The sequence below is a fragment of the Hemibagrus wyckioides genome, linkage group LG07 (assembly GCF_019097595.1).
Source record: "Hemibagrus wyckioides isolate EC202008001 linkage group LG07, SWU_Hwy_1.0, whole genome shotgun sequence".
In the NCBI taxonomy this organism is placed as follows: domain Eukaryota; kingdom Metazoa; phylum Chordata; class Actinopteri; order Siluriformes; family Bagridae; genus Hemibagrus; species Hemibagrus wyckioides.
Window position 1 is genome coordinate 3,989,112 of NC_080716.1, and position 27,508 is coordinate 4,016,619.

Below are 27,508 nucleotides of genomic sequence, written 5' to 3' on the forward strand. Positions count from 1 at the left end.
TTTTTTCATTTATTATTTGTTTTTTGGTTTTGTTATTTATAATTTTTTTTCATTTCTTATTTTGTTTTCTAATTTATTTTGTTTTTTATTTATTTACTTTTATTTGTTTTCCTGATTTATTTTGTTTTTTTTATTATTTTATTTTCAGATTTTTTTATTTTATTTTGTGTTTATTTTGTTTTCTTTTATTTGTAATTTTATTTTCTGATTTGTTATTTTTATTTATTATTTTGTTTATTATGTAATTTTATTTTCTGATTTGCTATTTTGTTTTTAATTTATTTCTTTTCATTTCTTATTTTGTTTTCTAATTTGTTATTTTTTGATTGATTTATTTTTGATATTTTATTTTCCTAATTTCTTTCTTTCTTTTCTGATTTGCTATTTTGTTTTGTGTTTTATTTTTTTTATTTTTTTTTCTGATTTGCGATTTTGCTTTTTTATTAATTTTGTTTTTTTTATTAATTTTGTTTTTTTTGTTATTTTATTTTCTGATTTGTTTTGTTTTCAATTTATTTACTTTTTTCATTTCTTATTTTCTTTTCTAATTTGTTATTTTGTTTTGTATTTATGTATATGTTATTTTCAGATTTGTTTTTTTATTATTTTAATTTCTGATTTTTTTTTTTCATTTGTAATTTAATTTTCTGACTTGTTATTTTGTTTTCAATTTATAATTTTTTTTTTCATTTCTTATTTTGTTTTCCAATTTATTTATTTATTTTTATTTGTTATTTCATTTCCTGATTTATTTTGTTTTTTATTTGTAATTTTATTTTCTGATTTGCTATTTTGTTTTTAATTAATTTTTTTCATTTCTTATTTTGTTTTCTAATTTGTTATTTATTTATTGATTTATTTTGTTTTTTTGTTATTTTTTTATTATTTTATTTTATTTGTGATTTTGCTTTTTATATATTTTGTTTTGTATTTGTTATTTTATTTTCGTTTTGTATTTATATTTTTAAATTTCTTATTTTGTTTTCTAATTTGTTATTTTGGAGCTGATAGTGGACTTCAGCAGAAAGCAGGAGAGGAACTACCAGATCCCTGTGATCAACGAGAGCCCAGTGGAGAGAGTGGACAGCTTCAGATACCTCGGTGTTCACATCACGCAGGACCTGTCACGGTCCTGTCACATCAACACTGTGGTGAAGAAGGCCAGGCAGCGTCTCTTCCACCTCAGACGCTTGAGAGACTTCAGACTGCCCGTTAAGGTGAACCTGGTTCGGGAACAGCACCATGCAGGACAGACGAGCTCTTCAGAGGGTGGTGCGGTCAGCTGAGTGCATCATCCGTACCAAGCTCCCTGACCTGCACTCAATCTACAACAAGCGGTGCTGGACCAAGGCCAGGAAGATCGTGAAGGACCTCAGCCACCCCAACAATGGACGTTTCTTACTGTTGAGGTCAGGGAAGCGCTTCCACTCCCTGAAGGCCAACACAGAGAGACTGAGGAGAAGTTTCTTCCTGCAGGCTATATGGTCTCTCTCTCAACCAGAACCAGAACTCCACATAGGACTCAACTGACTGGACTTGCTATGTTTCCTTCACATGTGTTGGAAAACACCAAACTGTACCATACATTTACACATTTGCACATTACAGGACTGTGACACACAATACATAAAAACATAAACATATATGGGACATTCTGGTCCCGGTTATACATAAAGAGGACTTGTGCACATCTGCGCTTAAGATGGACAATACCACTGCTCTCATCACCTTATTTCACTGAATGACCACCCCATACTGCTGCTATCTGCACACTGCACATTATTGCACACTATACACTTTATATAGTTCTGTATAATACAGTTGTTTACATTTTACATATTTTATACATATTCTGTAAACACAGATACCCTACCTTACTTATATTTATATTTACCTACTGTAAATTGTAGTTTTTTTTATATTTTTTATTTCGTATTTTATATTTTACATTTTATCCCTGTCTTTTCTGTCCTTTTCTATTCCATTTCCTTTTCAAGGGTCAAAGCAAACAGTCGTGTAAGCATTTCACTGCATATCACACTGTGTACCATTATGTATGTGTCCAATAGAATTTGAATTTATTTACGTTATTTTATTTTTCTGATTTGTTTTTTTTTTATTTTATTAATTTTGTTTTTTTTATTAATTATTTTATTTTCTGATTTGTTATTTTGTTTTCCATTTATTTATTTATTTGAATCTGTTATTTATTTATTTTTTTAAACAGATGTTGCTCCCCGAGCGGCACAGATGCTCATCGGACGTTTTCTACTTTTCCGAACTTTAACATCAGACTCTGTTTAATGGATTATTCCGTCAGCACGTGATGGAGCCGGCGCTCCGCACCCCACGCTTCACTCAGACCCCAGTAAACAAACACTGATGTAAAATATTTTTATTTTTTTCTGTAAATGTTCCTAAATTCAGTTCCTTGAATACCAAACCCTATATTCGCTCTGTGTACTTCAAAAGGCTTCATTTTTCCAAAACTGTTGAGACCTACTATACAGCGGAGGGGGAAAAACACCACCGGGAAAAAAAAACAAAAAGAAAGGTCAACATATTTTACAAGACAAGAAAAATATTCAGGAAACAAAAAAATTTTTTTGATACAGCTGTTCAAAATATATACAACTGAGTCTTTGTGGAAAACAAAACAAGGGGAAAAATATCATGCCCTGTACAATTGAGGGGTAAAACTGGGTAGTTTGTGTACAAGAGAGAGAGAGAGAAAGAAAGAATTCAAAACAACTTGAAAATTGTGAAATGTCAGGAAATCATTAGCGCCAGGGTTAAATTCCACACCGTCCTCACGCACACGTGAAAATCACGCCAATTCACTCACTGATTTTTCCACAAAAACCATCCTCTAAATTTGACGTGAGCGTATGTACAAATTTTAAAAAAACCTAAGGTTTAAACCTAATCTTAAACGTTTTCGAGTCGTGATTTATTTCCTTCTCAATCATTTATTTATTATTTTTCCCCCGTGCAGACGGATGGTGGTATTTTTGGTAGCGTGTTCATGAGAAGGCGCCGCGTAACGACTTTGTGACACATGCATAAGTGGTGTATAACAGCTACAGAGTGTATATGTTTTATATATATCTATAAATGCATCTAAACAACAATAAATAAAAAAAAGAAATGGAGTTATTTGACTGACTGGGAAAAAAAAACATAGAAAAATATCCTTCAGGTGAGTCCAGCGCCACTTCATTGTCCACACAAACGCAGGAAATATTCATTTTTACTTTTTTATTTATTATTCAGCTTTATTATCTTATCTTATTAATCAGCCTCCAGACTTCACAATGCTTTTTTCCCATGGTTAAAAAAAAAAAATCCTAAAATAAAAAAATTTCCCTCTCAGAAAATCTCTTCATGTAAGAGGCTCGGCGTTCCTCGTATTAATGCGCAGTCCTCGGCTTATGCATGTGTTACGAAGCCTTTACGAAGGCGGCGGTCCGCTTCAGCGTTCCCACCTTTTTTTAAAAAAAAAAAAAAATCATTTTCAAAAATTAAAATTTTTTTTTTTTCTTTTTCAAGTGGTCAGAACGAATCACAAAAAAGTCACTACGATACCGTACGGAGAAAATACTCCTTCCGCAAAAATTCTGTACAGAATAATTCATTTAAAATAAGCTCTGAGACGCAGAATTAAATAATTCTTTTAAAAAGGAGAAAGAGAAAAAAAAATTACAAAAAAAAAATAAACAAAAACAATAAAAACCCCAGAGCACATCTAAAACATGGATATGAATAAAGGTAGTATTTGGTCGATGGTCATTCCGATATTTTTTTGTTTTTCTTCAATTTATATACACTTTATATACAGGTGTAACCGAATCTCTTCACACCGCTCTTCTTCACACCTTCCTCCTCTCCTTTTTTCTTTTTTTCTTTTCCTTTTTTTTTTTTTTTTAAATCTATCATTAAAAATATGAAGCCGCACTCGTTCACTCACACGGTAATAAATACAAAAAAACACCATTTTTTTCTTCTCTCACACACACACACACACAAAGAAAAAAAAAAAAACAACAACCGAGGATTAAAAAAACTGACTCATGGAATCAAGTATTTCTTTTTTTTTTTTTTTTTCGTGAGTTTCGTCGTCCGTCTCTTCTTCTTCTTCTTCTTCTTCTTAGTGCAAGTTACTTTTTTTCCTCCTCCTTTAATGCGGAAGTCCTTACATTCTTCGTTCAGTGATGTTCTACGTTACAGTCACGGATAGCCATAGCTCCGCCCACTTTTTAACATTTTGTTTTCTTCGACCAATAAGGCATAACCGGTACAGTGATCGCTCTCTCGTCTTTCGCATTTCATTCGCTGGTGAAAGATTTTTCCCCTTTACACACACACACACACACACACACGTAGCAGGTGAAAGCGAACCTCCTCCAGAGAACGACGCACATGGCTCTAACACAAAGGTGTGTTTTCCTCTTGATTTCACACAATATGATCCTCTTCATCCTCGCCGCTCTCCTCCTCTTCCTCCCCCTCCTCCACTCTCCAGTGTCTCGGCACGGTTTTCCGAGTTTCAGGAGCGACCGGATCCTCTTCCTCTTCCTGTTCTCCTTAAATAAAGGTCATTAGTTCATCCACTTGCGGCAGTTTGCTGCCCCACACAGACACGCCATCTTGCTGTGTTGGTCCACCAGCCCCAGTCTGTAATCATAACACAGCTGAAACACACACACACACACACACACCTGGTGAAGGACCGGACACGTGTGTGTGAGTGAGTGTGTGTGTGTGTGAGTATGGTGTGTGTGTGAGGGTGAGTGTATGTGTGAGTATGGTGTGTGTGTGTGGTATGTGTGTGTGTGTTGTGTGTGTGTGTGAGGGTGAGTGTATGTGTGAGTATGGTGTGTGTGTGTGTTGTGTGTGTGTGTGAGGGTGAGTGTACGTGTGGTATGTGTGTGAGGGTGAGTGTATGTGTGGTATGTGTGTGAGGGTGAGTGTATGTGTGTGTGAGTATGGTGTGTGTGTGTGGTATGTGTTTTGTGTTGTGTGTGAGGGTGAGTGTATGTGTGAGTATGGTGTGTGTGTGTGGTATGTGTGTGTGTGAGAGGGTGAGTGTGTGTGTGTTGTGTGTGAGGGTGAGTGTATGTGTGTGAGTATGGTGTGTGTGTGAGGGTGAGTGTATGTGTGAGTAAGGTGTGTGTGCGTGTTATGTGTGTGTGAGAGGGTGAGTGTGTGTGTGTTGTGTGTGAGGGTAAGTGTATGTGTGTGTGAGTATGGTGTGTGTGTGTGGTATGTGTGTGTGTGTGTGTGTGAGGGTGAGTGTATGTGTGTGTGAGTATGGTGTGTGTGTGTGTATGTGTGTGTGAGTATGGTGTGTGTGTGTGGTATGTGTGTGTGTGAGGGTGAGTGTATGTGTGGTATGTGTGTGAGGGTGAGTGTATGTGTGTGTGTGGTGTGTGTGTGTGTGTGTGTGAGTATGGTGTGTGTGTGTGGTATGTGTGTGTGTGAGAGGGTGAGTGTGTGTGTGTATGGTGTGTGTGTTGTGTGTGTGTGAGAGGGTGAGTGTGTGTGTGTTGTGTGTGAGGGTGAGTGTGTGTGTGTGTGAGTATGGTGTGTGTGTGTATGTGTGTGTGAGTATGGTGTGTGTGTGTGTGTGTGTGAGTATGGTGTGTGAGTATGGTGTGTGTGTGTGTATGTGTGTGTGAGTATGGTGTGTGTGTGTATGTGTGTGTGAGTATGGTGTGTGTGTGTATGTGTGTGTGAGTATGGTGTGTGAGTATGGTGTGTGTGTGTGGTATGTGTGTGTGTGAGGGTGAGTGTATGTGTGGTATGTGTGTGAGGGTGAGTGTATGTGTGTGTGAGTATGGTGTGTGTTGGTGTGTGTGTGTGTGTGTGTGTATGTTACCTCTTCTCCTTTCTCAATCCTGCGGTTGGAACTGATGATGATTTTGTAGCCTCTCTCGAAGGTCACGACCTCTGCCACACAGTTTGGCGAGCAGGAATGATTGATGTACCTACACACACACACACACACACACACACACACACACACACACTTTATATTGAGCTCATATTTACAGCTGCTGAAATCTGATGCTTGATTCCTGTAATGTTTTTTAGAAAGGATAAAAGGCATGTAAAATACTTTATTATTATTTTTTGTTACCTTGCAGGGCTTCCAGAACATGTGGCATCGATCACACAGTCACCATCGATACGGAACATGAACACCGCTCGGTTCTGAGAGACAAAACCACAATCAGGACAAGTATCGCTATAGAAACCACGATGTCTCAGAAGGTTAATATAAACCATCAGAGCTGCTGTTCTAGAGAATGATTCAGGACCTTCTGACCAATCAGAGTGCAGCAACTCATACATACCTTGGCCTTGTAGTGCAGCTCCTTCCTCATGGCCACTTCGTTACGAAGGATGTTTCCCAGATACTCGATCACCATCGTCTGCTTCTCAATGTCCCGAGCTGCAAAGAGCCCCAGGCCCTGCACACACACACACACTTAATAAATTAATTCTGCTGTACCTTCCACAGTATATGAGAAATCCTACAAAGAAAAAATCAGAGCAGATGTTGACCTGGATGCGCGAGTGAGCGAGGTAAACATTGCCCTTCCACTCGCTGCTCAGTCGCCGGTACTGAGACGACTTGGAGTGGACGAAGTGTTTACTGTGGGACGATCCGGCCTCAGGAGGAGCAGAGTTCTGGATGGCTAAAGACGTCCGGTTCCACGAGGATAAGATCTCTAACCTGCGTGACGAGCAGAGTTTCAGGACTTCACATCTCACCCAAATTCGTATAGTTTTTCTCTCAAACCAGACACACCCCTCATCTAGGTACTGACCTCTGACCCTGCGGGTAGCTCCGGAGCTCAGAGCGGGCACTGCCTGAGGGGTTGATGGATAAAGGAAGCTCCAGCATGGGGTTGCGTCCGTAACGGAAGCGGTACCTCGAGCAAGCCTGAACTCCCGGCAGCTACCATCGCAAAACAAAGACGAGAAGTGATGTGAGGCACCGGGGAACACGGAAATACTACATGATACATAAATTATCTGATCAATGTAATTATTAATCCTCTTTAGGAACCGTATACTAATCCTATAGTAATGTAACGTACAGCTCTATAAACAACTTACATGCTTTATACTACAGCAAACTGCAATCACTTCAATTAACCAAAAAGAAATTAAATAAATCTATCAATAAATTTAGAAAATATATATTTAAAAAAATTATATTGGGTTTTCTATTAAAGTTTTTATTTAAAAATATTTTTATATAAATCTGAAATAAATAAATATTTACAATAAACTAATTACTATAAAATTTAACAATATATTTTTAAATCCAATTTTGCTCCAGTTTTCAGACCCAGTTTCAGATATTTTTGTTAAAGGAAAATAATACCTAATAATAATTATAATAATAAATACCCATTAATAATAAAAAAAATAATACCCATTTAAAAGTCTGCTCCGCCTTTTCCCGAACATTTTCTTACACATTTTGTAAATATTCTTGAATCCTTTTTGTTGTGGATTAAATAAACGCCTCTGAATGCCTCCACTGCACCTGCTGCTTCCTTTAACTTGTTTAATTCGTTTGCAAATATCCGTCAAACTTTATACAGAATGAGAGAATGATTATTTTTAGTATTTTATTACTCACCGATTCGGCAATGCGCGTCACCGCGGAGACCGTGAGACCGAACAGATCTTCTCCTTTCAGGTAGATTGGGAAGAGACGCAGCATTCCGGTTTCTGCCCTCCGTTCTGCTACGGAGCTCAGGACTTTGTCCCACACTCCTACACACACACACACACAAGCAGAGGTTTTAAAGTACAACAAGCAGAACAATACAAACTGCACAATTCCTCGCTGAACTTTTAAACCCTTATATTAATCCACGTTAAATAATGACTAAAGGAAGTTAGGGACATTCTTTTTACTTTATCCTTATTAATAATTTCAGGATCTATGAATATGCATGTACATGCAGATTGCAAACACCCCCAAGGTCGTAACAATTCGTCAACAAGCTGATGCACGTGGGAGTTCACTATGCCTCGATTTTCATCTATCTTGTTTTTCAGATGTTAAATAGAACTCCCTCTGCACCTTTAGCCGTGGTGTCGGTGAGCAGCAGGTCTTCGTAGCCCTTCTCCAGGACTCGGATGCAGAACTCGGGACGTCCTTGGTGCTCCTCGACAGTGCACACGTAGCGGCAACGGCGGTGCCCGTGCCTCATGCTCCAGTACAGACGGCTAGCCTCGTATCCGGGCGGGAAAATGGTGTTGGATGAGTGGAAGTGGGGCATTAGGGCAGGTGGAAGCTGCCCCATAGTATGAAAGAGCAAGCTGCCTACGCGGAAGGTGTGTCCAAGCTCGGGGCGCTGAACCGCAGCAGCCAGCTGGCGGAGTTCATCACGCTGGACATAGACACGACGGAAAACTGAAAAACAGCGCAACTGCTGGTCCTCAAGGTGCAGAAGGGCACCAGAACCCGAGATTCTGGGTCGATGCTGGTGGCACAGCATGGTTTTGTCCTTAAAAAAGGTGCAACCTGCCTGTAAAGCACATGTGAAGTGGTAGACGTTGAGGCATCGGAGTCGGTGGCAACCGCTGGTGGCGCCCAGGCGTTGGCAGAAGGCGCAGGAAATGGTCCGACCGCGCTGACGTGCCTGCTCCACGTTGATCAGGGCACCTGCTTGGGTTTCGTACACCTCTGAGGACCAGAGGGCACAGTTCAGATGCACCCAGGTGTCCAGGTCCAGGTTGAGGAGCCGAGCAGCACCGTCTGTCACCCCGTCACCCTCCTGATGGCAGAAGCAGCAGCGGCGCCGGTCTCGGAGAGATGAGCAAGGACGCAGAGATGAGTTCAGCTGAAGCAGGAGATCTTCCACTGCCTTTTCCGGTGCCGGAGATCCGGTTTTCGGCACCATAACCTGCATCGTCCACTTGCGCCAACGCAGGCCTTTCCAGCGTTTACCGTGGTGCCAAGGCTTCTCATCTGATTGGTTCTGGGAACGAGGCTTTAGCTTTACGGTTACTTTGAGATTCTGCCCTTCGGGGACACTCTGCTCCATCTTGGGCTGCGTTCTCAGAGGCTCTGCTGGAGCGAGAGTGACACGGAGTCCATGTTGAGAGGGGGAAGGAGATAAAGACTTGGGCTGAAGCTGGGCCAAGCAGTGGACGTCTAAAGAGGACATGTTGTTGTTGTACTGATGCTGTGCTTTAGATGGACTTCCTTTCACAGACAGGTCTGAAAGCAGGGCCACAGATGCCTGGAGACACAATACTTAGTTTTAACATTCTGATAACTCTCGACCTTCACATTCACAGCAATTTAAATGAAAATATATATGTTTCTTAAATTCTTGCATTTGCTCACTGGCTTCTAAGCTCGGACAAAACACTACTATTTTTACACAAACCAGTTCCAAATATGATTTCTTTGAAAAAAAAAAAAGAGTTGTGAAAATGTTGTTTTTTAATTGTCTAGTAACAGAGATACAGTACAAACCTCGGGGTCACCGCTGCCTTTGGGCTGTGCAGAGGAGTGCAGTATGAGACAGCTATGGCTGCAGAACACCAGATCTCCATCAGAGCTGGGCTGAGAGTCCTGTAGAGCAAACAGAGTGAAGACCATTGGTCAAAAATCAAAATACAAAACACATATTGTATAGCTTTCCAGCCATGGCATGCAGAAAAGATCAAACACTAAAAGTATAAGTGGTTAATCAGTGTGTTGCATCCATGCCACGCTGAAATGCAATGCACTGTCCAATCACAGACATGGATGCAGAGAAAGAAAAGAAACCCCTCTTACCTGTGCTTTGTTTGGATGTTCTTTGGGTTTCCTCACACCTCCCCCCAGGATGACCACTTTACAATGGCGGCACCATTGTGGCTTGGGGCCTGGGCTGCTTGAGCCGTCTCGGTACTGTTCTCTGCCTCTCATTGGACCTGGACACAACAAACAGCGAAATTAAACACTGTGTGTACAGAGAATACTTCTGTTATCAAATCTTTCTGAGAATTTCTCGTCTTGTTATGTAACTTATTCGTTGCACCTATGTCTATGATATGTAGATAATGTTACCAGACCATGGTTGCTGATTAATGTAATATGTTTGTGCCGTGACTTAAACCTCCCAGCACATGCTACGTGAATCAATTTGACTTGATTTTCTGTCATCCAAGGGACCAGAGGTCTTATAACGACCATCAGGAATATTGGCATCTACGCTGGGATTCCCACTGACGTTCAATTTTTTTATCCAGTAGGACACTGCCTTCGAGCAAATATCTGACAGCATGTAACAGACTCGAGCAGGCCTGGATCGTTGCTACGTTTCATTAGCCTCCCTGATCATTGAGCCATCAACGACTCTCTGTCATCACCTGATCCACACGGGGCGCTCAGACAGAAATAACGAGGTGCCCGAGTTAGCAAACATTGTTAAAGAGGACAATCATCTGTGTGAATGATGATGGGAAAACAATTAGAGAGAGACTGCTGTCCCCTACTGTTTTTCCCTTCATGATTTTAGTAAAAAGGCTTTGAGAGCGGCTCGCATGGTAGGCGTTCTCAGTTGGAAATACCTCTTTATGCAGATTTTGTTGTTGGGAATTTTTCCTTCAACCAAAAGTTGCTGATGTCACATTGTTAGCTTTCTACTCTGTGAATAAACTCATGCTAGTAGTAGTAGACATGCTAGCAGATCGCAAGCCTCTGTTTTTCTTAAAGTAACTGAGAAAAATGCACTGAAGGACAATGAGCACCGGCGGATGCTGACGTGAATCTCAAAGGAACTTTAAAGACCTTCTAAAAGGAAGTTTATATTATGTGGTGCAACAGAACTCACTTTTAACCAAGTGCTGATTCTGCTGATGCTGAGCTCCTGCATGCGAGTTCATCTGTTCCGCCCCATGAGTCTGCACTGGACGATGCTCAAGGCCGTGTGCCAAGGCTTTATGGGTACCCAGACTGCCGTGTGGCCACGGTCCACCGCTCACTTCATAACTGCTAGGGATCTTCACCCGGATAAGGTCGGCGATGGCCGCTACCACGTCAGTGATGTTCTAAAAGAGCAAAAGAATTCACTTGAACTAGAATTCACATTTCTTTTTTTTCCATTCTCCCTTCTATACGTCTGCGCTTCCTTACCTCAGCAGCGGCGGGCTTCAGTGTGATTGCTATGGAAACAAGTCCAGGGCCATTCTGCTGTGTTGCGAACGGAGAGCCGAAAAACATGGACGAGGGCTCGGTTTTAATCTCCCTCAGCTTAGTCTCCGAGCCTAAAGACACGTGGTGGATACGTGTGAGAAACTTTTGTATAAATGTCTGTTGGGTTTGTGTTGAATGTAACGTGAGATGAGACTACCTGTCCCTCTGGATTTTGGGAACATGGGCATCACTGGAGAGAGCGACGGAGACGGAGGCTCCTGTTTGACCAGAGACAGATCCGGATAGCGGCTGATCTCCATGCCAACCACGCTTTCCGGAGACGAGGAAGGAACAAAACTGTCCGGTGTGTCCCTGTCCTCACAGTGCTCCTGTCCCCTGTACAGATAAAAAAAGGACCTTTTCAGTCAGTGAAATGGTGGGCTGAAGCCATTTTTTCACTCTTCTGAAAGTCCTTTTCTGATGACAAAGTGCTGGTGCCAAATCTGGAACTGCTTCACACTTTCACAGCTGTTGATTTCAGTTCTAGCAACAAAAACTTACCAGTTTGGAACCTAAGAACTCAAATCAGGCTATTGTCAAATATTGCAGCATGAATCAGAGACCCGAAGGACTAACTGGAATATCAGAATTTCTGTTAGGTTTGTGAACAGCATCTTATCATTGGAAAAGGATGATGACTTCAGACTAATCCCCAGTCCTGACTAGTTCCACATCTTATCTCTAGTGGTTTCACTGCAATTCCCAACTTGTGACCATATGATGATTATCAAGCAAAACCATGTGACCAAACAAATGACTGAAAACACAAAAGAAAAAAAGATTCACCTCAGCTCTTCCTGGTTGTTGTGAGGGGGCGTGGGTAATGAAGCAGGTACGTCCACTGTTTTGGGGCCATGAGCAAGAGCTCTTGCGAAGAGTTCCTCCTCGGTCTTAAAAGGTACATGAAGTGGTCTAGAAGGCAGCCCTTTGGTCACTAGATGAAAAGCAGAAATTGTTTATCCACACAAATTAGAAATTGGTGCATATCCATTCCTAAAAGAGCAAGACCTGACATATGCATATCCATTTTGGTGTGTGTATGGTGTTCAGTGCTGAGACTCACCATCATGGCCGCCCACGACAGCTGCTTTACTGGCCAGTTCCTCTGTGGTGGCAAAGCCGTTGAGCAACTTCTGGCGCGCCACGGGCGGAGGTGTGGGAGGCAGAGATGCTGGAGGGGTTGGAGGATTACTCAGGTTGTTCTGCTGTTGGAAGACAGAGCAGAAACACACAATGAGCCAGGCTCAATTAACTCTAATATATTATAAAAATATAGTTCTGATCATGGCTTCTCTGACGTACTTTGTAAATGAGCTGGGAGTAATAATCCGACATGCCGTCCAAAGAGGCACTCCCAAAAGTGCCCGAAAGACGGCTTTCTCCGTCTAGCTGCCCACTGCCATAGGGCACGAAATGGGCAAAATTTACACCGACCAGAGGCTCCATCAGGGGCAAGAGTGAGAGCTGCTGCTGCTAATGGCAGAGGCAGACAGAGAGAGAGGGAGAGAGAGAGAAAGGAAAGATGTGAGTGTGTGAAATTAGAAACCGGTTAGGAGCCTAGAGAGATGGGCTCTCGAGGTTATATGATAGTTTAATTAACACAGAGCTCTGATATCTTGATATCTACTGACATGAATTCTTAAAAGATTCTTTAATGGTCAATTCCAGCATCATTACAAGTTATGTTACATGGCATGTGAATGGTAAATTGTTAATAATTGACCTGTGCATTCAGTACTCTCCACAGTTTTTGGAAGTTTCTTACACACATGGGTGTTGAATGAAAAGTGAACACTGTAAGTGTAATAAAGCTCTTAGCAGTCCTTGCTAATATCAGGTCAAGACAACTGATTTAAGCCTTTTAAGATTCAGGGTGGGTACTTTGAGGATAGGGAAACCTTGATCTTGAGATTCAAATTTACAATAAAGCTATCAGATCCTAGTAGGTAAGAGCTATTCTATTTGTCTTACCTGTTTCAGATTAGTCATTACTGGCTCAGTGGAGGGATACATGGCTTGTCTCTCATCCTCCTCCTTCTTCCTCTTTTTAGAGCGTGGGGCTGGACGTTCTCCACTCTTTGGAGCACGCTTGGTCCGTTGCCTTTTTTTGTCTTCAGACATTAAGGGGCTGCTGAAGTCAGGGTTAAATGAGAGCTGGCTGTCTGAGAAGGTCTGTAGGAAGCACAAATGAAGACTATGTAAACCCAAGCAATTTATACAATACAATTTTATCCAAGATGAGAAAGAAGAGATGTGAATCTTTACCCCAGTGCTGTCTATAGAGCTTTGTCTCAGGAAAGCCTTGCTATCCGTTGAGGTTTCCTCCTCCGATCTCAAACTGTCCTCGGACTTCTGGTGGGGTAATGGGAGCGGAGGTGTCTTCTTGTTTTTCAGGAGATGTTTCAGGAGCTCATTCCCACCTTCTCCTTTTGAGCTACCTGCCGGACTTTGGCCTGTGGGATGTGGCGACATGCCTTCCTTGTCCCCTTCCACTTTTACTATGCCCATACCCATATTCATGTCAGTGCCTTTTGGACCATGACAGTCAGTGGCTTCAATTCTTTCCAGTTTGATGTTAGTAATCTTGTCTTGTATGTCATGATGCCCCATGGTGACGTCAGATGCTCCGCAATAGCTACCATCAGAAAGCTGACGCTCCAGCTCTGAGTGGTGCTGGCTGCTCTGAGAGCCTGGGGTGGAAGATCCAGGCTGGGAGGTCTCGCACAGCTCCTGCTCTCCAAAGAGCAAGGGATTCCTGGTGGGCGTGGATGAAGTATCTGATACACAGGGGGTCAAAGGGGCGGTTAGGTCAGAGTGTGGTGTAGATGGTGCCCTTAAAGATTCAGAGTCCTCATCGTTTTTCTTACTTCGGTTTCGTTTCTTCTTTGCCTTTTCATCTGGGATGATGTTTGAATAAAGCTGAATCAGGGATGGACCAGATCCAGGAAAGTTTGGTGGAAGAGGAGTAGTTGATTCTACACCAAAAGGATGACCTTGACCTGGATTCTGTTGTACCATATTTGGCCCAGGGAATCTTTGCGGTCTGGGTTGCCCTGGAACAAAATGAGATCCATGTGGTACTTGGTTATCCAGCCCAAAACCTGGTCTTACATCCTGAGGGAAAGGGCCATTTCCCATCATGGGTATAGAAGAAGCAGCTCCAATTGCAGGCTGCATGCCTGGCTGATGGGGAAATCCTGGCCCTTGCAGTTGCTGCTGAGATCTATGTTGTTGCATAAAGTCCTGAGGCAAATTCTGGTTATAGAAGGGCATCTGGCTGAGTAGGCCTTGCTGCTGCTGCTGCTGCTCAATTTCCATGCGTTGTTTCATGCGCTGTCGCTCCACCTCCTTCATCAGCTGCACCCTCTGTCTCTCCTGCTGCTCCCGAAGTCTCTCCTTTCTCTCTCGTTCTTGGAAACCTTCACTGAATGGATTAGTGTCATCAAAATTCACATGAGGAGACTCACCAGCGACTTGCCCCTGACCAGGTCTGGGTAGTGTTTGCTGAGGAGCAGGGCCTTGCATCATCTGAGGAGGCATTACACCCGGCATCTGAGATCCAACAGGACCTGGAGCTCCAGGACGCCAGCCTGGCATGTTGGGCATATTTGCCTGGTTTGAATGCATCTGCATGGGCATGGCTGGACCCATAACAGGTTGGTTCACAGGGCCAGTTGGCATCATGCCTGGATGATTTTGCATTGGCAAAATGCCAGGCATCATCTGAGGCTGCAGGGCACCTTGCTGCTGTTTCACCCTGTACTCTTCTATCAGCTCTGCGTGCTCTTTCTGTTGTTTCCTAATCTAATGTACGGAAGACAAAACACCAATTGCTGAACAACCATCCGTTGTTTCAAAGTATTGCTGATATAAAAATTAACATGCATCTACATCACCTGTTCAAGTTGTTTCTGTACCACACCCTGCTGCTCTGTGACATGTTTCAGTTGCTCAGCATCCTCCTCTGGAAACTCCCGTCCAGCTTTCTTAGCTGTCCTCTGCTTAGCCGATAAGGCCTTCTTTGACTTCCTGTGAGCCCCAATCTGTTCCTCAAGAAACTTCTGCTGCATCTGAAGAAGCTTTTGAGTCTCCCGAAGCCAGTCTTCATACTGTATTTTCTGGGCTTCATCTAAGAAAGAAAGTGCAAATATCAAGCTGAATAAATCTGATTTAAGACAAGTGTCAATACTTCATGTTGAAATACACTTACTGGTAAATCCTTGACCAAAACTTGGAGGACTGGGTCTTGTCATGTATGGAGCCAGTTTGCCATCCTTATTAAATAAAGAGAGTCGCTGTTGGTACAAATGAATTTTTGCATCATTTTGAAAAAATGAGAATGCTAATTAATGCTGTACCTGTGCCATTGGCTGCTGAGGAGGAACACATCCCTCTGGACCCTGTGGCCCCTGACTTGCTTGAGCAGCCACTGGAAATCTGAAAAATTCAAATTAAAATAAACACCAGACAAGTGTAAAGAATGCCTAAACATTATACTACATTAAACAATATTTTAATAAACATCAACGGATGAGGAAATGCTTACTTGTTCATGACCATCTGCGACATTCCCATATTGTTTTGGACCATTACTTTATTGATTCCTTTCAAGGCTACCATCTTTGCTTTCATGATAGGATCAGTGATGGCATCGAAATCTAAAAAAAATAAACCCATCATGTTAGAAGGACAGTGTACAAGGTATGATAACTAAGCTTCTTCTTTTTTGATTGTTAACTTTTGTGAGCTAAATTGTCATGTAGAAAAACCTTTCTGAAAAAAAAAACACTCCCTCATTTACCTATGTTAGGGAAGAACGAGTCATTAGACCGCTGTCTGATCATTGCCTGCATCTGCTTCTGTTGCTGCTGTTCTTGCCTTTCCTGATCCAGAAGATCTTGCAGCAGGAGTGGCTGCTCCTCCAGTAGCAACGGACGATTCTGCTGGCCCTGCTGGGATAACAAGGCTTGTTGGCTCTGAGGAAGAACGGCAGCTTGTTCTGCCGAAAGCAGAGCATCCTTGTGGTCCACTCCGAACACAGAACCTGAAGGTTGTTCCTGCATGGAACCTGAATGAATGTCTAATGGACCCTCAGTCTGAGCAGAAACTATTGATTGGTCTACCACCAGGCCAGCATTCATTCCTTGATCTAGCAGAGATGAATTAAGTGCCTGTTGTAAGCCAGATTCCTGAAGAGTCACTTGCTGACCACAGTTCTCTTGTTTATGTAGTTTGCTATCTGGAGCAACATTGACAAGTAAGCTAGATAGCACCGGAGTAGCATCAGGGTGAACACCAGGTTTTGTGTTAGCATCCGTACTACCTCTAAAATCTTCCTGATTAACAACTGAAGTGTTCGTTATTTGATTTTTACTAGAAGGTTCTTGTGATGGACCACTATTGACCTCAGTTTTGATATCTTTTTCTGCTTTCAGAGAAACCTGATTATCTTCTTCTTTGATGTGATCTAATAATTGTTCAGGTTTTTCCTCAGCTTTTAATTCTGCAGATGTGGGATCAGAAGGTAAGGCTGCAGCATTTGGACTCTCAGGCTTTTTCTCTTCTTGCTCCTTTTGGAGCTCAGCGCTGTCATTGTGGTCATCAATGGGATCATTGAGATCCAAATCCTCACTAAGGTCTAGGTCTGCATCTGTGTAGGCAATTATATCAAATTTCCCAGATGTCAAGAAAATATCGTCTAAGTGCAGGTCATTAGCTTCCAAATCCAGATCTTTTCCATCATCTGCATCAAGATTTAGGTTCTCTAAATCTGTATCCACTAGGTCCTTGACCTCCACATCTTCAAGGTCCTTCACAGCTGATTCATCTGCATCAATCTTCTCATCAGATCCTTCATTTATGTGTAAATCAACCTCATTTGATGGTCCAGAAGATGTTGCAGGAAAATTTGATGTGGCAGTCCCACCATAGGTCTCATTTGAAGCAGGTTGGCTCATTGACCTCATGATTGGAATCTGTCCAGTTCTTATTGTAACAGTGGACTGATGCAAGTTGTCCATACTCATTGCTCCATGCATATCTGCACCCACTCCCTGAGTTTGATTAATACTAGAATCCACAGGTTTAGGACCCTGACTGTTTGAAAAGCCCATGTCTTGTGCACTCATGAATCCTGGAGGTCGCTGAAGTTGTGAGGGTGATTCCATTCGGTTTCCCTGCATAACATGAGGTCCAAAGGGAAGTCGCAGCCTGCTCTCAGGAGGTCTGTGTCTCAGTTCTATAAAAGGTTGTCCCATAATATTGTGTTGCTGCATATGTATGCCTTGAGAAGGCAATGGCTGTAATCCCATTGGGTTGCCTCCAAGTGACTTCCCCAGATCAATAGACATGGACCTTCTCATTTGCGGATGACCTTCCATCATTGAATCTTGCATTTGATTCATGGGGGGTCTTAAACCAGGCCCTTGAACACCCGAGGAAAAACCCAACCTATAATTGGTAAAAAAAAAAAAATGCATTATTATTATTACATTATTATTATTACAATTATTATTTTTTAAATCTCTCTGTTATGTTATATTAATATTCATATATACCCACCTGGGTCCTGGTTGCCTGAGGTTATTTGTGTCTCCAGGAAACTGGGGTCTTGGAAATTGCCCTTCAGGAAAAGAGCCTCGTTGATCTCCTGGGTAGGGTCCATGGAATCTCTGAGGGCCCCTCACAGCTCCTGGACCAGGATATGGTGGAGGTGGTCGGTTGAATATGTCATTTTGTGGACCTCGGGCATCTTGACTCCAGTGTTGAGGAGTTCCTGGAGTCATGGGCCCTGGCTGCTCCTGTGGGCTCTTTTCTTGACGGATGGCACTTTTTTGCTGCTGCTGCCTGAGAAGCAGTTCTCGAATACGCTGACGCTATAACCAAAACAGTGTAGAATTTAACACATTAACATCTGTCAACAAACAGGACTTAATTACACACCAAATAAATGCAGAAAATGTCAAGAAATATCAATCTTGTCATTTTATGACCACTGCTGTATAAGAAAGAAAGTCAGCTAACCAATACAAAGTTACTGTACCTGTCTCAGCCTTTCCTCAGCTTCTGCAAGAGGCACAGTTTGAACATCAGTGTTCGGTTGTCCCATTGCTACAGTGCTATGTCCTAACGCTTGCTCTCTGTTCTCTGCAAACTGAGGGTGAGTATTCATCTGCGCCTGTTCAAATGGGTCATGAACTGGAGTCTGGCTTGGTTGACTAGACGGAGATTGAGACATACTGTTTTCATCTGCAAGACCAGGGTGTCGTGGAGTCTGAGACCCTGGAACTGCTGGACTGGCAAACGTATCCTGCATCAAGACCTGAGGTGGTGAAAATGCATCCTGAGTGGACATGGGTCCTGATCGTATACCCTGTGCTGCACCTCCAGGATGAGGCGTCCTAGGGCCTTGAGCAAATGGATCGTGGAGTAGTGACTGACTGACTCCCACTGGCTGAGCATGAGGGTCAGGTCCTATTGGCCGAGCCATTGCAGGAGGGTGATTAAATGGGTCTTGATTCCTTTGGTAATTCTGGGGTCTGGGGAACCTTTCTGGTACTCCTGGGTGTGGTGTCCCAGGAGGCTGTGCATAAGGATCCAGTGACATGGGTGACTGCATACGATTTTGAGATGGTGTTTGCTGGGAAGCTTGAGTCATCATGACAGGATGAGATGTGGCAGATTGGCGAGAGTAAGGTTCAGGGTCATGTGGTCTAGGAGTTCCTGGCATTCGCGCATATGGATTAGAATATGGGGCCTGGGCAAAAGGATCACAATGCGAGAAATCTGGTCTAGGGGTTGCAGGCATACGTGCATATGGATTTCCAGTAGACTGATGTGCTACTGGCCCTGGTTGTGTAAATGGGTGAGGCTGAGGTTGCCGTGTAACTCTTGATTGATTCTCAAAGGCTTCATTCATCGCAGGATGTGGAGTAAGTGGAGGATGTGCATATGGGTCATTCTGTTGACCCTGAGCAAAAGCTTCGGCAGGACGAGGTGGTACCATTGGCCTTTCAAAGGGATCCCCACTTGGTCTTCTTGAATGCATGGCTACATTTGGGTCCTGAGGCTGAGGTGGTGGCATGGGTGTTTTGAAGGGCTGGACAGAGCCAGATTCATTACTTCCTGGAATGGGAGCGAGTAGAGGGCGGGCATAAGGATCTGAAAGAATCATTTTGCCATGAGGCATTCGTGGGTATGCTTCCTTTCTCACGGCTCCCCTGGAAAATGGATCGTGTCCTGGAGAACCAATTATGTGCCTTCCTTCAACAGGCTGGCCCACCCTGGGAGGGCACATAGGCTTAAGAAAGGGATCTGTTGGACCTGTAGGCCTCGGTGTGTCTGGAGGCTTAGCATATGGATCAACATTAAGGGCTGTTGGTGAACCGATAGATTCATGTACCGATGATGGCTTCCCACGCTCCTCCGAAAGACTCCTTGGTGATTTCCCAGATTCAGAATTCCGACGAACTGCACCCGGACCACTTGGTGGTGGTCTTGGTGTGCCCACCATTTTGGCATAAGGATCCCAGGGTGATGATGGCCTAGAACCAGAAGAGCCTGGAGAGAACATTTGAGGGGATTGTGGCTGAGATCCTGAAGATGGGGGTGGAGGGTGCGGACGTAAAAAGACGTCATCTGGGGAGCCCGCTGTGGGAGTTCCTGGGAGTTGCGGTTTAGAGAACCCATTCTTGGAGGTGGACTGCATAGGAGACATGTTCCCATTGCTGGACTGTGATGATGCTGGACTCTGAAGGCTAGCACAGCCATCAAGATCAGACTGACCTCCTTTGATGTGCTGCTGCTGTTGCTGCTGCTGTTGTTGCTGTTGTTGAAGTTGCTCGTTCTTTACCTGCTCAAGTTTTTGTGTAGCTTCAATCTTGGCTTGTTGCTTACTTTTCTGTCTCATTTGCTGCAATAAAACAAAACATTTGCTAAACACCGGTGGAATAACTTGTGAATTTTAGCAGACTACTAAATATGATGTGGAAATCACTGAAACTACAGAAAAAAGATGTAATTTTCCTTGATTGTGTTATTTTTTGTTAAATTTTCTATCATGTTTATTTAATTATTAGCAATTAAAATCGCATATGTAATTAAGTTTCTTCCTCTCCTATAGCTGCATCAATTATGGTCATAACAAATCTACCAAAGAAAGCAAATATGTTTCATTGAAACTTGAAGCATGAAGACCACTAAAGTGGGTATTTCAAATTGAACAGTGAAACTCCTTCTGTAATTTTGTATTGTTTTAGACTGTTTTAGACTTAGATCTGCTGCACATCTTTCTTTTTCATGTGGAAGAGAAAAGACTAAATGGTACTTTCAATAATAAAAAATTGTACCTAATCCATAAGAGACAGAAGAACAGCCGCATGGCAATATAATTAACCAAGATCTTTACAGCAAAGTGAGTTTCCATGACTGTTAATCTACAACAGCTGTAGAAAGCAATCAACCACACAGTACGCTTTTTTTCACTTGCTGATGTTCAGCAGATTGGGTTTGATGAGATGATAATAAGGACGTAATGGTAATGGAGTGATAAAAATACAAGCTTTGAGTGAAATGGATTTTCCAGGCTTCATGCCTGTCGTGGGACTGACTGAGCCAGAACAACAAAAATGACTCCCAATACTTACTGAACAAGAAGAGAAACAAGATCTTATCAGTAATTATTGATAAAGGGAACAGTATTTCCAATTAAATTAACGACTAGCGAAAGCCTCAGAAAATCAGAAGACTTTGGGCTTCTTATACAACCTGGATGTACAAGTGTTCATGTACCAGTGAACATCCCAAAAATACAGACGTAGATATTTTTAGTTAAACTGCAACATTGGAATGACTAGAACAATTGTCCTTCGTGTTTTATTTTCACACCGGCCCCTTGAGCTGTGACCCGATTAGGCAGGAAGTAAAAGAGCATTTGACATCACTTGGTTCCTTTTCTGAAAACTTTTTGTGAAGCATCCTGCTGTGACCAAAATATGCTGGCACTTTTTAAACATGGCCATGTCCCTTCTGTCTGGGCAGCCTTTACCTGTAGAATGACACGTCTAACATGAGCAGGAAAAAACAGCTAGCATGAAAGGAGCCTAACGGTATGTTAACCCGAGTACGATTTAGTTGTCACCTTAGTTAGTCACCTTAGTTACCTTCTTCTGAAGAACAGCCATGGCTATATGGATAATGTTGCACATACACAATATGCAATTCAGTAACAAGCTGAGAAATGCCTAATTTTTTGCCCAGGCTTTACCTGTCTCAGCTTCCATTCCTGTTCCTGTTCGGATTCCTTGTGCTTTAGAGGATCCTTGAAGAGAAGCTCAGGGTCCAGAGGAGGAATAGCAGGATCAAACACTTCCAAAGGCTGTGAGGCCTGCGGCTGTTGCTGCCTCTTAATGGTCTCGTTAGACATTTGGACTTTGTTGATGCGCAGTGCTGCTCTGTTATCCCGGGCCTTTTGCTGTAAGAGACATACATCAGGGTGACTGATTAATATTTTGCGTGTTGGTGGAACCGGTGCAAAGACTCTTCAAATAGACCATCACTGACATGGCTATTACTCAATTATTAAAGAGAGACTGTAGCTGAAAGATGGAGTAGCTTTGATTAAAGGTTATACCACATATGGAGCTCGGTCTTGAGAACTTGCTTTCCTCCATAGCTTGGCAATTTGTTTCACTCTTGTTTGCCAGTCTGCAAAATGAATTTCAAGAATTAAATGAAAAATAAAACTGCATCTGGCTGAACTGATTTATTAAATGGATAAGCCACACCCACCTGGGTATTCCTCTTTGAGATTGGGGAAGTTGACGTTTGTGTAGAGGACGGGGGCCACGGTAGCGAGTTCTCCCAGCGTCTCCTCTTTCTCCCACTTCAGCATGCTCTTCTGAGCTGTGGATAAGGAATCCGACTCTCCCTCGGCTGCAGGAGGCGGAACCGGAAGCGGAGCAGGACTCGGACCTGGACCAGTGGCTGACCATGGACCCGCTGCATCACGCGACATCGGACCAAACTTCCTGTCCCTGTTCAACATACACGTCATACAGCGTCACCTAGACATCTACAGCAAGGTTTGAGTTCATTCTAAAAGGTAGTGGACATCAGCCGTTTTGTTGTGACATCATGGTGGGTGGGAATTGGCCCAAAAACCTGAACATGTACACCGACCAGGCATAACATGACAACCTGCCTAATATTGTGCTGGTCCCCCTTTTCCTGCCAATACAGGCCTGACCCGTTGAGGCATGGACTCCACTAGATGCCTGAAGGTGTGCTGTGAGATCTGGCACCAAGATGTTAGCAGCAGATCCTTTAAGTCCTGTAAGTTGTGAGGTGAGGCCTCCATGGATTGGACTTGTTTGTCCAGCACATCCCACAGATGCTGGATTGGATTGAGATCTGGGGAATTTGGAGGCAACACCTCAAACTGGTTGTTGTGGTCATCAAACCATTCCTGAACCATTTCTGCTTTGTGACACGGCACGTTGTCCTGCTGAAAGAGGTCACAGCCATCAGGGAATACTGTTTCCATGAAAGGGAGTACATGGTCAGCATGGGCACCCTGATTGGTCTGAGGCTATGCAGCAATTTGAGCAACAGTAGCTCGTCTGTTGGATCGGATCACACGGGCCAGCCTTCAGTCCCCAAGTGCATCATTGAGCCTTGGCAGCCCATGACCCTGTCTCCGGTTCACCACTGTTCCTTCCTTGGAGCACTTTTGATAGATACTGACCACTGCAGACCGGGAACACCCCACAAGAGCTGCAGTTTTGGAGATGCTCTGATCCAGTGGTCTAGCCATCACAATTTGGCCCTTCATCAAACTCGCTCAAATCCTTACGCTTGTCCATTTTTCCTGATTCTAACACATCAACTGTGAGGACAAAATGTTCACTTGCTGCCTAATATATCCCACCCACTAACAGGTGCCATGATGAGGAGATCATCAGTCTTATTCACTTTACCTCACAAGGTTATACCTGATCGGTGTATGTATCAAATTTATGCCACCCACGATTTCCTAAAATGTTAAACCCAGGAGTGTTCCTCATGTCCATGCTCACCTCAGATTGTCAGAAAAAGGCATTCGTTGCATGGGAGGGAAGTTTCGCGCCACGTCCGCTCCAGGAGGCATCTGTCCTGGTGGGAACTGCTGATTGGGGTTCATCATTCCATTTATCACTGGCATTCTGGGAAACATTCCTAGAGAGGAAAAAATTGTAGAATAGTATACATTAATAAATGCTGTTTAAGGTTAAGTTTGGCATATCCTCAAAATGAATGACCTTCCCAGACTGTCCCCAGACTTCCCAGAGAATCCTGAGTTTCATGCATTCCCTTCATAAAAACACTGGCTCTCTTGAGGGTTTCAATATTCAGTTTTAGTGTTCAGTATATGACAGATCCAAATTCAGCCCAAGTGACATCAAAAAAGGTTGTGGGGCATGTAGGAGGAGGCTGGTCAATTAAACTGGATTTTTTGTTGAAACTACTACTACTACTAATAACAATAATAATAGTTGCAGAAAGTTTAAAAAAAATGAATGCACATTTGTGTGGTGTAAGTCAGGTACCTGAGTTGATCTGGGTGGGCGGAGGCCCCTGCGCCGGATGCCCATGTATAGAGTGTGTTCCCTGGGTTTGGGAAGGAGCTTGAGTGGCCTGGGTGGTGCTGGGGCTCAACACGGCAGTGAAGAGATCCTCGACATCCTTTCCCTCCAGTTCTGTGAGGAGATCAGCAGTTCATCTACAACACACCTCATGCTACACATGCTCGCTCTTTGTGGGAATTTGATCTTCTTTTACTAACTATTGCTTGATGTTCTGACAAACTAGCTAGATCAGGTCTACATGTGGTCTGTTGTGTGTTTGTAAATAAAGAAACATCACATCGGGCATCACGATATAATTGTAAAAAATGACATACCTGGTATTTTATAGAGTCTGCTCAGAATAGATTCTGTAGAGAAGAAAAGTGAAATGTTTTTGGTGTAGCTCTTTAAAAAAAATATAAAATCTTGCTAATATAACCAAATACACTGACCATCCGTCACCATCTTGTCCAGTTCGGGGCTCAGAATGCCGTCCAGCGGCTCGTCCTGATGAGACACTCGTCCCTGATTTGACTGAGAAGAAACCGAAGCTTCTTCTGTAAGAGGAGCAACGTCCAGTCCAGAAGAAGAAAGGAAAGAAGTACAAAATATTAAGGTGTGTAATAATCTACTGTCCATATTTTTCCAAACTAAATACATGATCTAGTCTACGATACATAAATAATATCATAAATATTATATTCAATCTAATGGGCTCGTAAACAGGACGTTGTGCCTGGAATCAAAACCCTCAGCTCTCGTTTGCTCAGCTGAATGCTTAGATTGGATTCTGACTCACTTGGATTAAAAGAAAAAAGTCTGCCAAATGAAATAAACGACAACTCCGGATGTCTTGGCTTTTTACATGATATTTCATTTTCACTTCTGGCTTCTGTTAGTTTAAAAAAAAAAAAAAAAGTTTGTAACTATCATATGAATTCTGGTGACACACAATAAAAAACCTTGAGCAGGATTTTTTTTATATAACGTGTCAGCCAGGAGACATGGCTCCAGCGGTCTATAATATCTCAGTGAAGTTAATAAAATAAAAAAAATCCAAGGCTGTACACTGATTCATGGTCTTTCTGAAGCCAAGGTCTGCTATAGCTCTGTGCACACAATCAAGACTATTCTTCACTCAGCTGAAAGCCTGGATGCAGAAGGCCGGCGCTTTGCCTAAGAAGCCGAGCCGTTTTCTTGCTTTGGCTGTTAAAGGCACGTCCTTGGCTAGGCTATTCAGCGTCACACTTTGCAGGAGGGTGGCGTCGTTCGGGAACTGAGACTGAGGGGGTCTGTCGGTTTGCGCAAGAAACGAGACGTTCTGCATCGGCCAACGAGAATTATTTTGGAGGCCAAGGTGTGTCGCGTCTTGGAAAGTTCTTTACATGTCATAGATTCAATCCAGAATACATCTATTCTAGAGTAGAATATTTTCTGGAACATACTGACATCTTGTACACTGAAAAAAATGATTCATTGAATTTACTCAATTTTTTTAAGTGGTTGCAATCAATTTATTTTAGCTACATTTAAATAAATAAATTAAGTTCACTGACTTTGAACTAAATTTATTTATTTAAATGTAGCTAAAATAAATTGATTGCAACCACTTAACTTAAAAAAATTGAGTAAATTCAATGAATCACTTTTTTCAGTGTACTTGTACACCAAACTGGATTATATTTTCCACACTATACAATGCACATCAAACACATATAGCTATTGTATGGACTCCACCATGTACAAGTCATTATACACCCACCATAACATTATGATCACCTGTCTAATATTGTGTTGGTGCTGCCAAAACAGCCCTGACCCGTCCTGCACTGTGTATTCTGACACCTTTCTATCAGATCCAGCATTAACTTCTTCGGCAATTTGAGCAACAGTAGCTCGTCTGGTGGACCAGCCTTCGCTCCCTACGTGCATCAATGAGCCTTGACCGTCCATGACCCTGTCTCCGGTTCACCACTGTTCCTTTCTTGGACTACTTTTGATAGATACTGACCACTGCAGACCGGGAACACCCCACAAGAGACGCTTTGATCCAGTGGTCTAGCCATCACAATTTGGCCCTTTATCAAAATTTTGACTTGCTTTCTAATATATCCCACCCACTAACAGGTGCCATGATGAGGAGATAGGAGTCTTATTCACTTCACCTCTCACAACGTTATATCTGACCGGTGTATATGGACTATAGAATGTGAGACACATCACAGCGGTGCAGAGAGGTATGCTAATGTTAGCTTGAGGCTCGCATAACACTGAAAGTTTCATAAGGCTTCATTAGCATAAACTCAGCACTTTGCAAACTAAACAAACAATGCTAATCTCAGTAAGGTTACTCAGAGCCAGAGGCATTGTAGGAAAAAATCAAGAAAAGCAAATCTTGACTATAGAAAAATGATTTTAACAGAAAAATAAATAAATAAATAAATAAAACAAGCTGGAAAACATGATTTGGGCTTTGAGGCTCTTACCAAACGGAGAGGGAGAGCAGTCAACCTGGAAAGGGCAAAAATCAAGACCTACAGGGACCCAAACCAAACACAATGAGTGAGAAATAAACCAGGAATGAGATATAGAAACAAAAGTGAGAGAAAAAAAGAAAGAAAGCACGACCTTAAAGTAACTGAAAAGTGAATCAGAACGCATGCAGAACAAAAAAAAAGATCGAGGTGAGAGCGAGCGAAGCAGGAAAGCTCGGCTGCACAGAGGCTACAGCGCTAACGTGATGATGTCAGAGTGAGTGTGATTAGCCTACCGGACTCCTCGCTCTGTTTGCCCATGTTATCAGACAACATTCCCAACAGATCGGTGTCTGATTTCAGCACCTCGGACAGATCCACCAGCGGCTCCTCGCAGCTCCCTGCCGATAAAACCCGCGCATTTAAGAGGAAAATTTCAACAGGAAATATTTCAACACTCTTCCCATTGGTTCTCTTCCTCAATGACTCCTTAATGACGCCTCGGATCGATCCTACGGTCCGCCGTTTCTTCGGTTCCCTGCTCACCGCTTTATTTCCTCCCTACTTCCTATTTAATATTGTGAGCATTTTTTACTCAAACAGAGTGTATGTCTGTAACGGCTCTGTGCTAGCTAGCTACATCCTTAGCTTCATTCCTAGTAACAGAGCATGGATTTGCAGCAGCTGTTTTCCCTTAGTTGCCTAGCAACAGTGTAGTGTCGGTGCCCTCGTTAAACGTGTATAGAAAGATGGATATTTAGGTCAACGTTTATGTGAAACAGGCAAACAACAGATAATGTCATGGTTTTAATATGAGGAAAGAAACTCATACCATAAAGGAACCATAAAGGACCGTAAAGGAACCATAATGGAGATCGTTATCTCTGAATCACGACTTTTACATTTAAGGCCTGGGGGTAAAAAAGCCTTACGTGGTGCTGCAGCTTTACTGGGATGTGGCGTCGATGTGCTGAGTGAATGTTTGGATGGCAGCTTCATCACACCGGGGTTCTGCTGCTTCCTGTCCTTCTCCTCCTCTAACAGACCCGTGGTCTCCTGCCTGCTCTGCTTGCTCTTATCCAGAAGATCTTTCCCAAAGAACGCCTCCTGGAACGAACACACACACACACACACACACACACAAACAGGATACAGAGATGTTTACTACATTCACACATGTAATGACGGCGGCTGATGCTACGTGGAGTTTAAAA

At 42.7% G+C, this 27,508-nt stretch overlaps 1 protein-coding gene across 7 annotated transcripts in view; it reads right to left on the reverse strand.

Moving 5' to 3' along the window:
• Positions 1–2,380: 2,380 nt before the first annotated feature.
• Positions 2,381–27,508, reverse strand: part of kmt2cb (lysine (K)-specific methyltransferase 2Cb) — a 68,958-nt gene continuing 43,830 nt past the window's right edge. For 3 of the 7 annotated variants that reach the window (XM_058393795.1, XM_058393798.1, XM_058393792.1), the window contains 35 exons: positions 27,227–27,401; positions 26,591–26,695; positions 26,307–26,354; positions 24,273–24,377; positions 24,156–24,188; positions 23,803–23,952; positions 23,293–23,431; positions 22,007–22,251; positions 21,849–21,922; positions 21,483–21,689; positions 18,261–20,129; positions 17,780–18,093; positions 16,020–17,668; positions 15,765–15,876; positions 15,577–15,655; positions 15,429–15,492; positions 15,115–15,347; positions 13,484–15,022; positions 13,190–13,390; positions 12,521–12,691; positions 12,282–12,423; positions 12,005–12,152; positions 11,376–11,554; positions 11,159–11,289; positions 10,857–11,073; positions 9,818–9,954; positions 9,512–9,610; positions 8,108–9,272; positions 7,658–7,794; positions 6,834–6,964; positions 6,568–6,739; positions 6,357–6,473; positions 6,140–6,213; positions 5,879–5,987; positions 2,381–4,691 (listed from right to left, as the gene is read on the reverse strand). In XM_058393795.1, coding sequence (XP_058249778.1) covers positions 4,599–4,691; positions 5,879–5,987; positions 6,140–6,213; positions 6,357–6,473; positions 6,568–6,739; positions 6,834–6,964; positions 7,658–7,794; positions 8,108–9,272; positions 9,512–9,610; positions 9,818–9,954; positions 10,857–11,073; positions 11,159–11,289; positions 11,376–11,554; positions 12,005–12,152; positions 12,282–12,423; positions 12,521–12,691; positions 13,190–13,390; positions 13,484–15,022; positions 15,115–15,347; positions 15,429–15,492; positions 15,577–15,655; positions 15,765–15,876; positions 16,020–17,668; positions 17,780–18,093; positions 18,261–20,129; positions 21,483–21,689; positions 21,849–21,922; positions 22,007–22,251; positions 23,293–23,431; positions 23,803–23,952; positions 24,156–24,188; positions 24,273–24,377; positions 26,307–26,354; positions 26,591–26,695; positions 27,227–27,401 — 10,563 coding nt within the window. In that variant the 3' untranslated portion in view covers positions 2,381–4,598. The remainder of the gene's footprint in view (positions 4,692–5,878; positions 5,988–6,139; positions 6,214–6,356; positions 6,474–6,567; positions 6,740–6,833; positions 6,965–7,657; positions 7,795–8,107; positions 9,273–9,511; positions 9,611–9,817; positions 9,955–10,856; positions 11,074–11,158; positions 11,290–11,375; positions 11,555–12,004; positions 12,153–12,281; positions 12,424–12,520; positions 12,692–13,189; positions 13,391–13,483; positions 15,023–15,114; positions 15,348–15,428; positions 15,493–15,576; positions 15,656–15,764; positions 15,877–16,019; positions 17,669–17,779; positions 18,094–18,260; positions 20,130–21,482; positions 21,690–21,848; positions 21,923–22,006; positions 22,252–23,292; positions 23,432–23,802; positions 23,953–24,155; positions 24,189–24,272; positions 24,378–26,306; positions 26,355–26,590; positions 26,696–27,226; positions 27,402–27,508) is intronic. The other 4 variants (XM_058393794.1, XM_058393796.1, XM_058393797.1 and 1 more) reach the window with 4 other exon arrangements.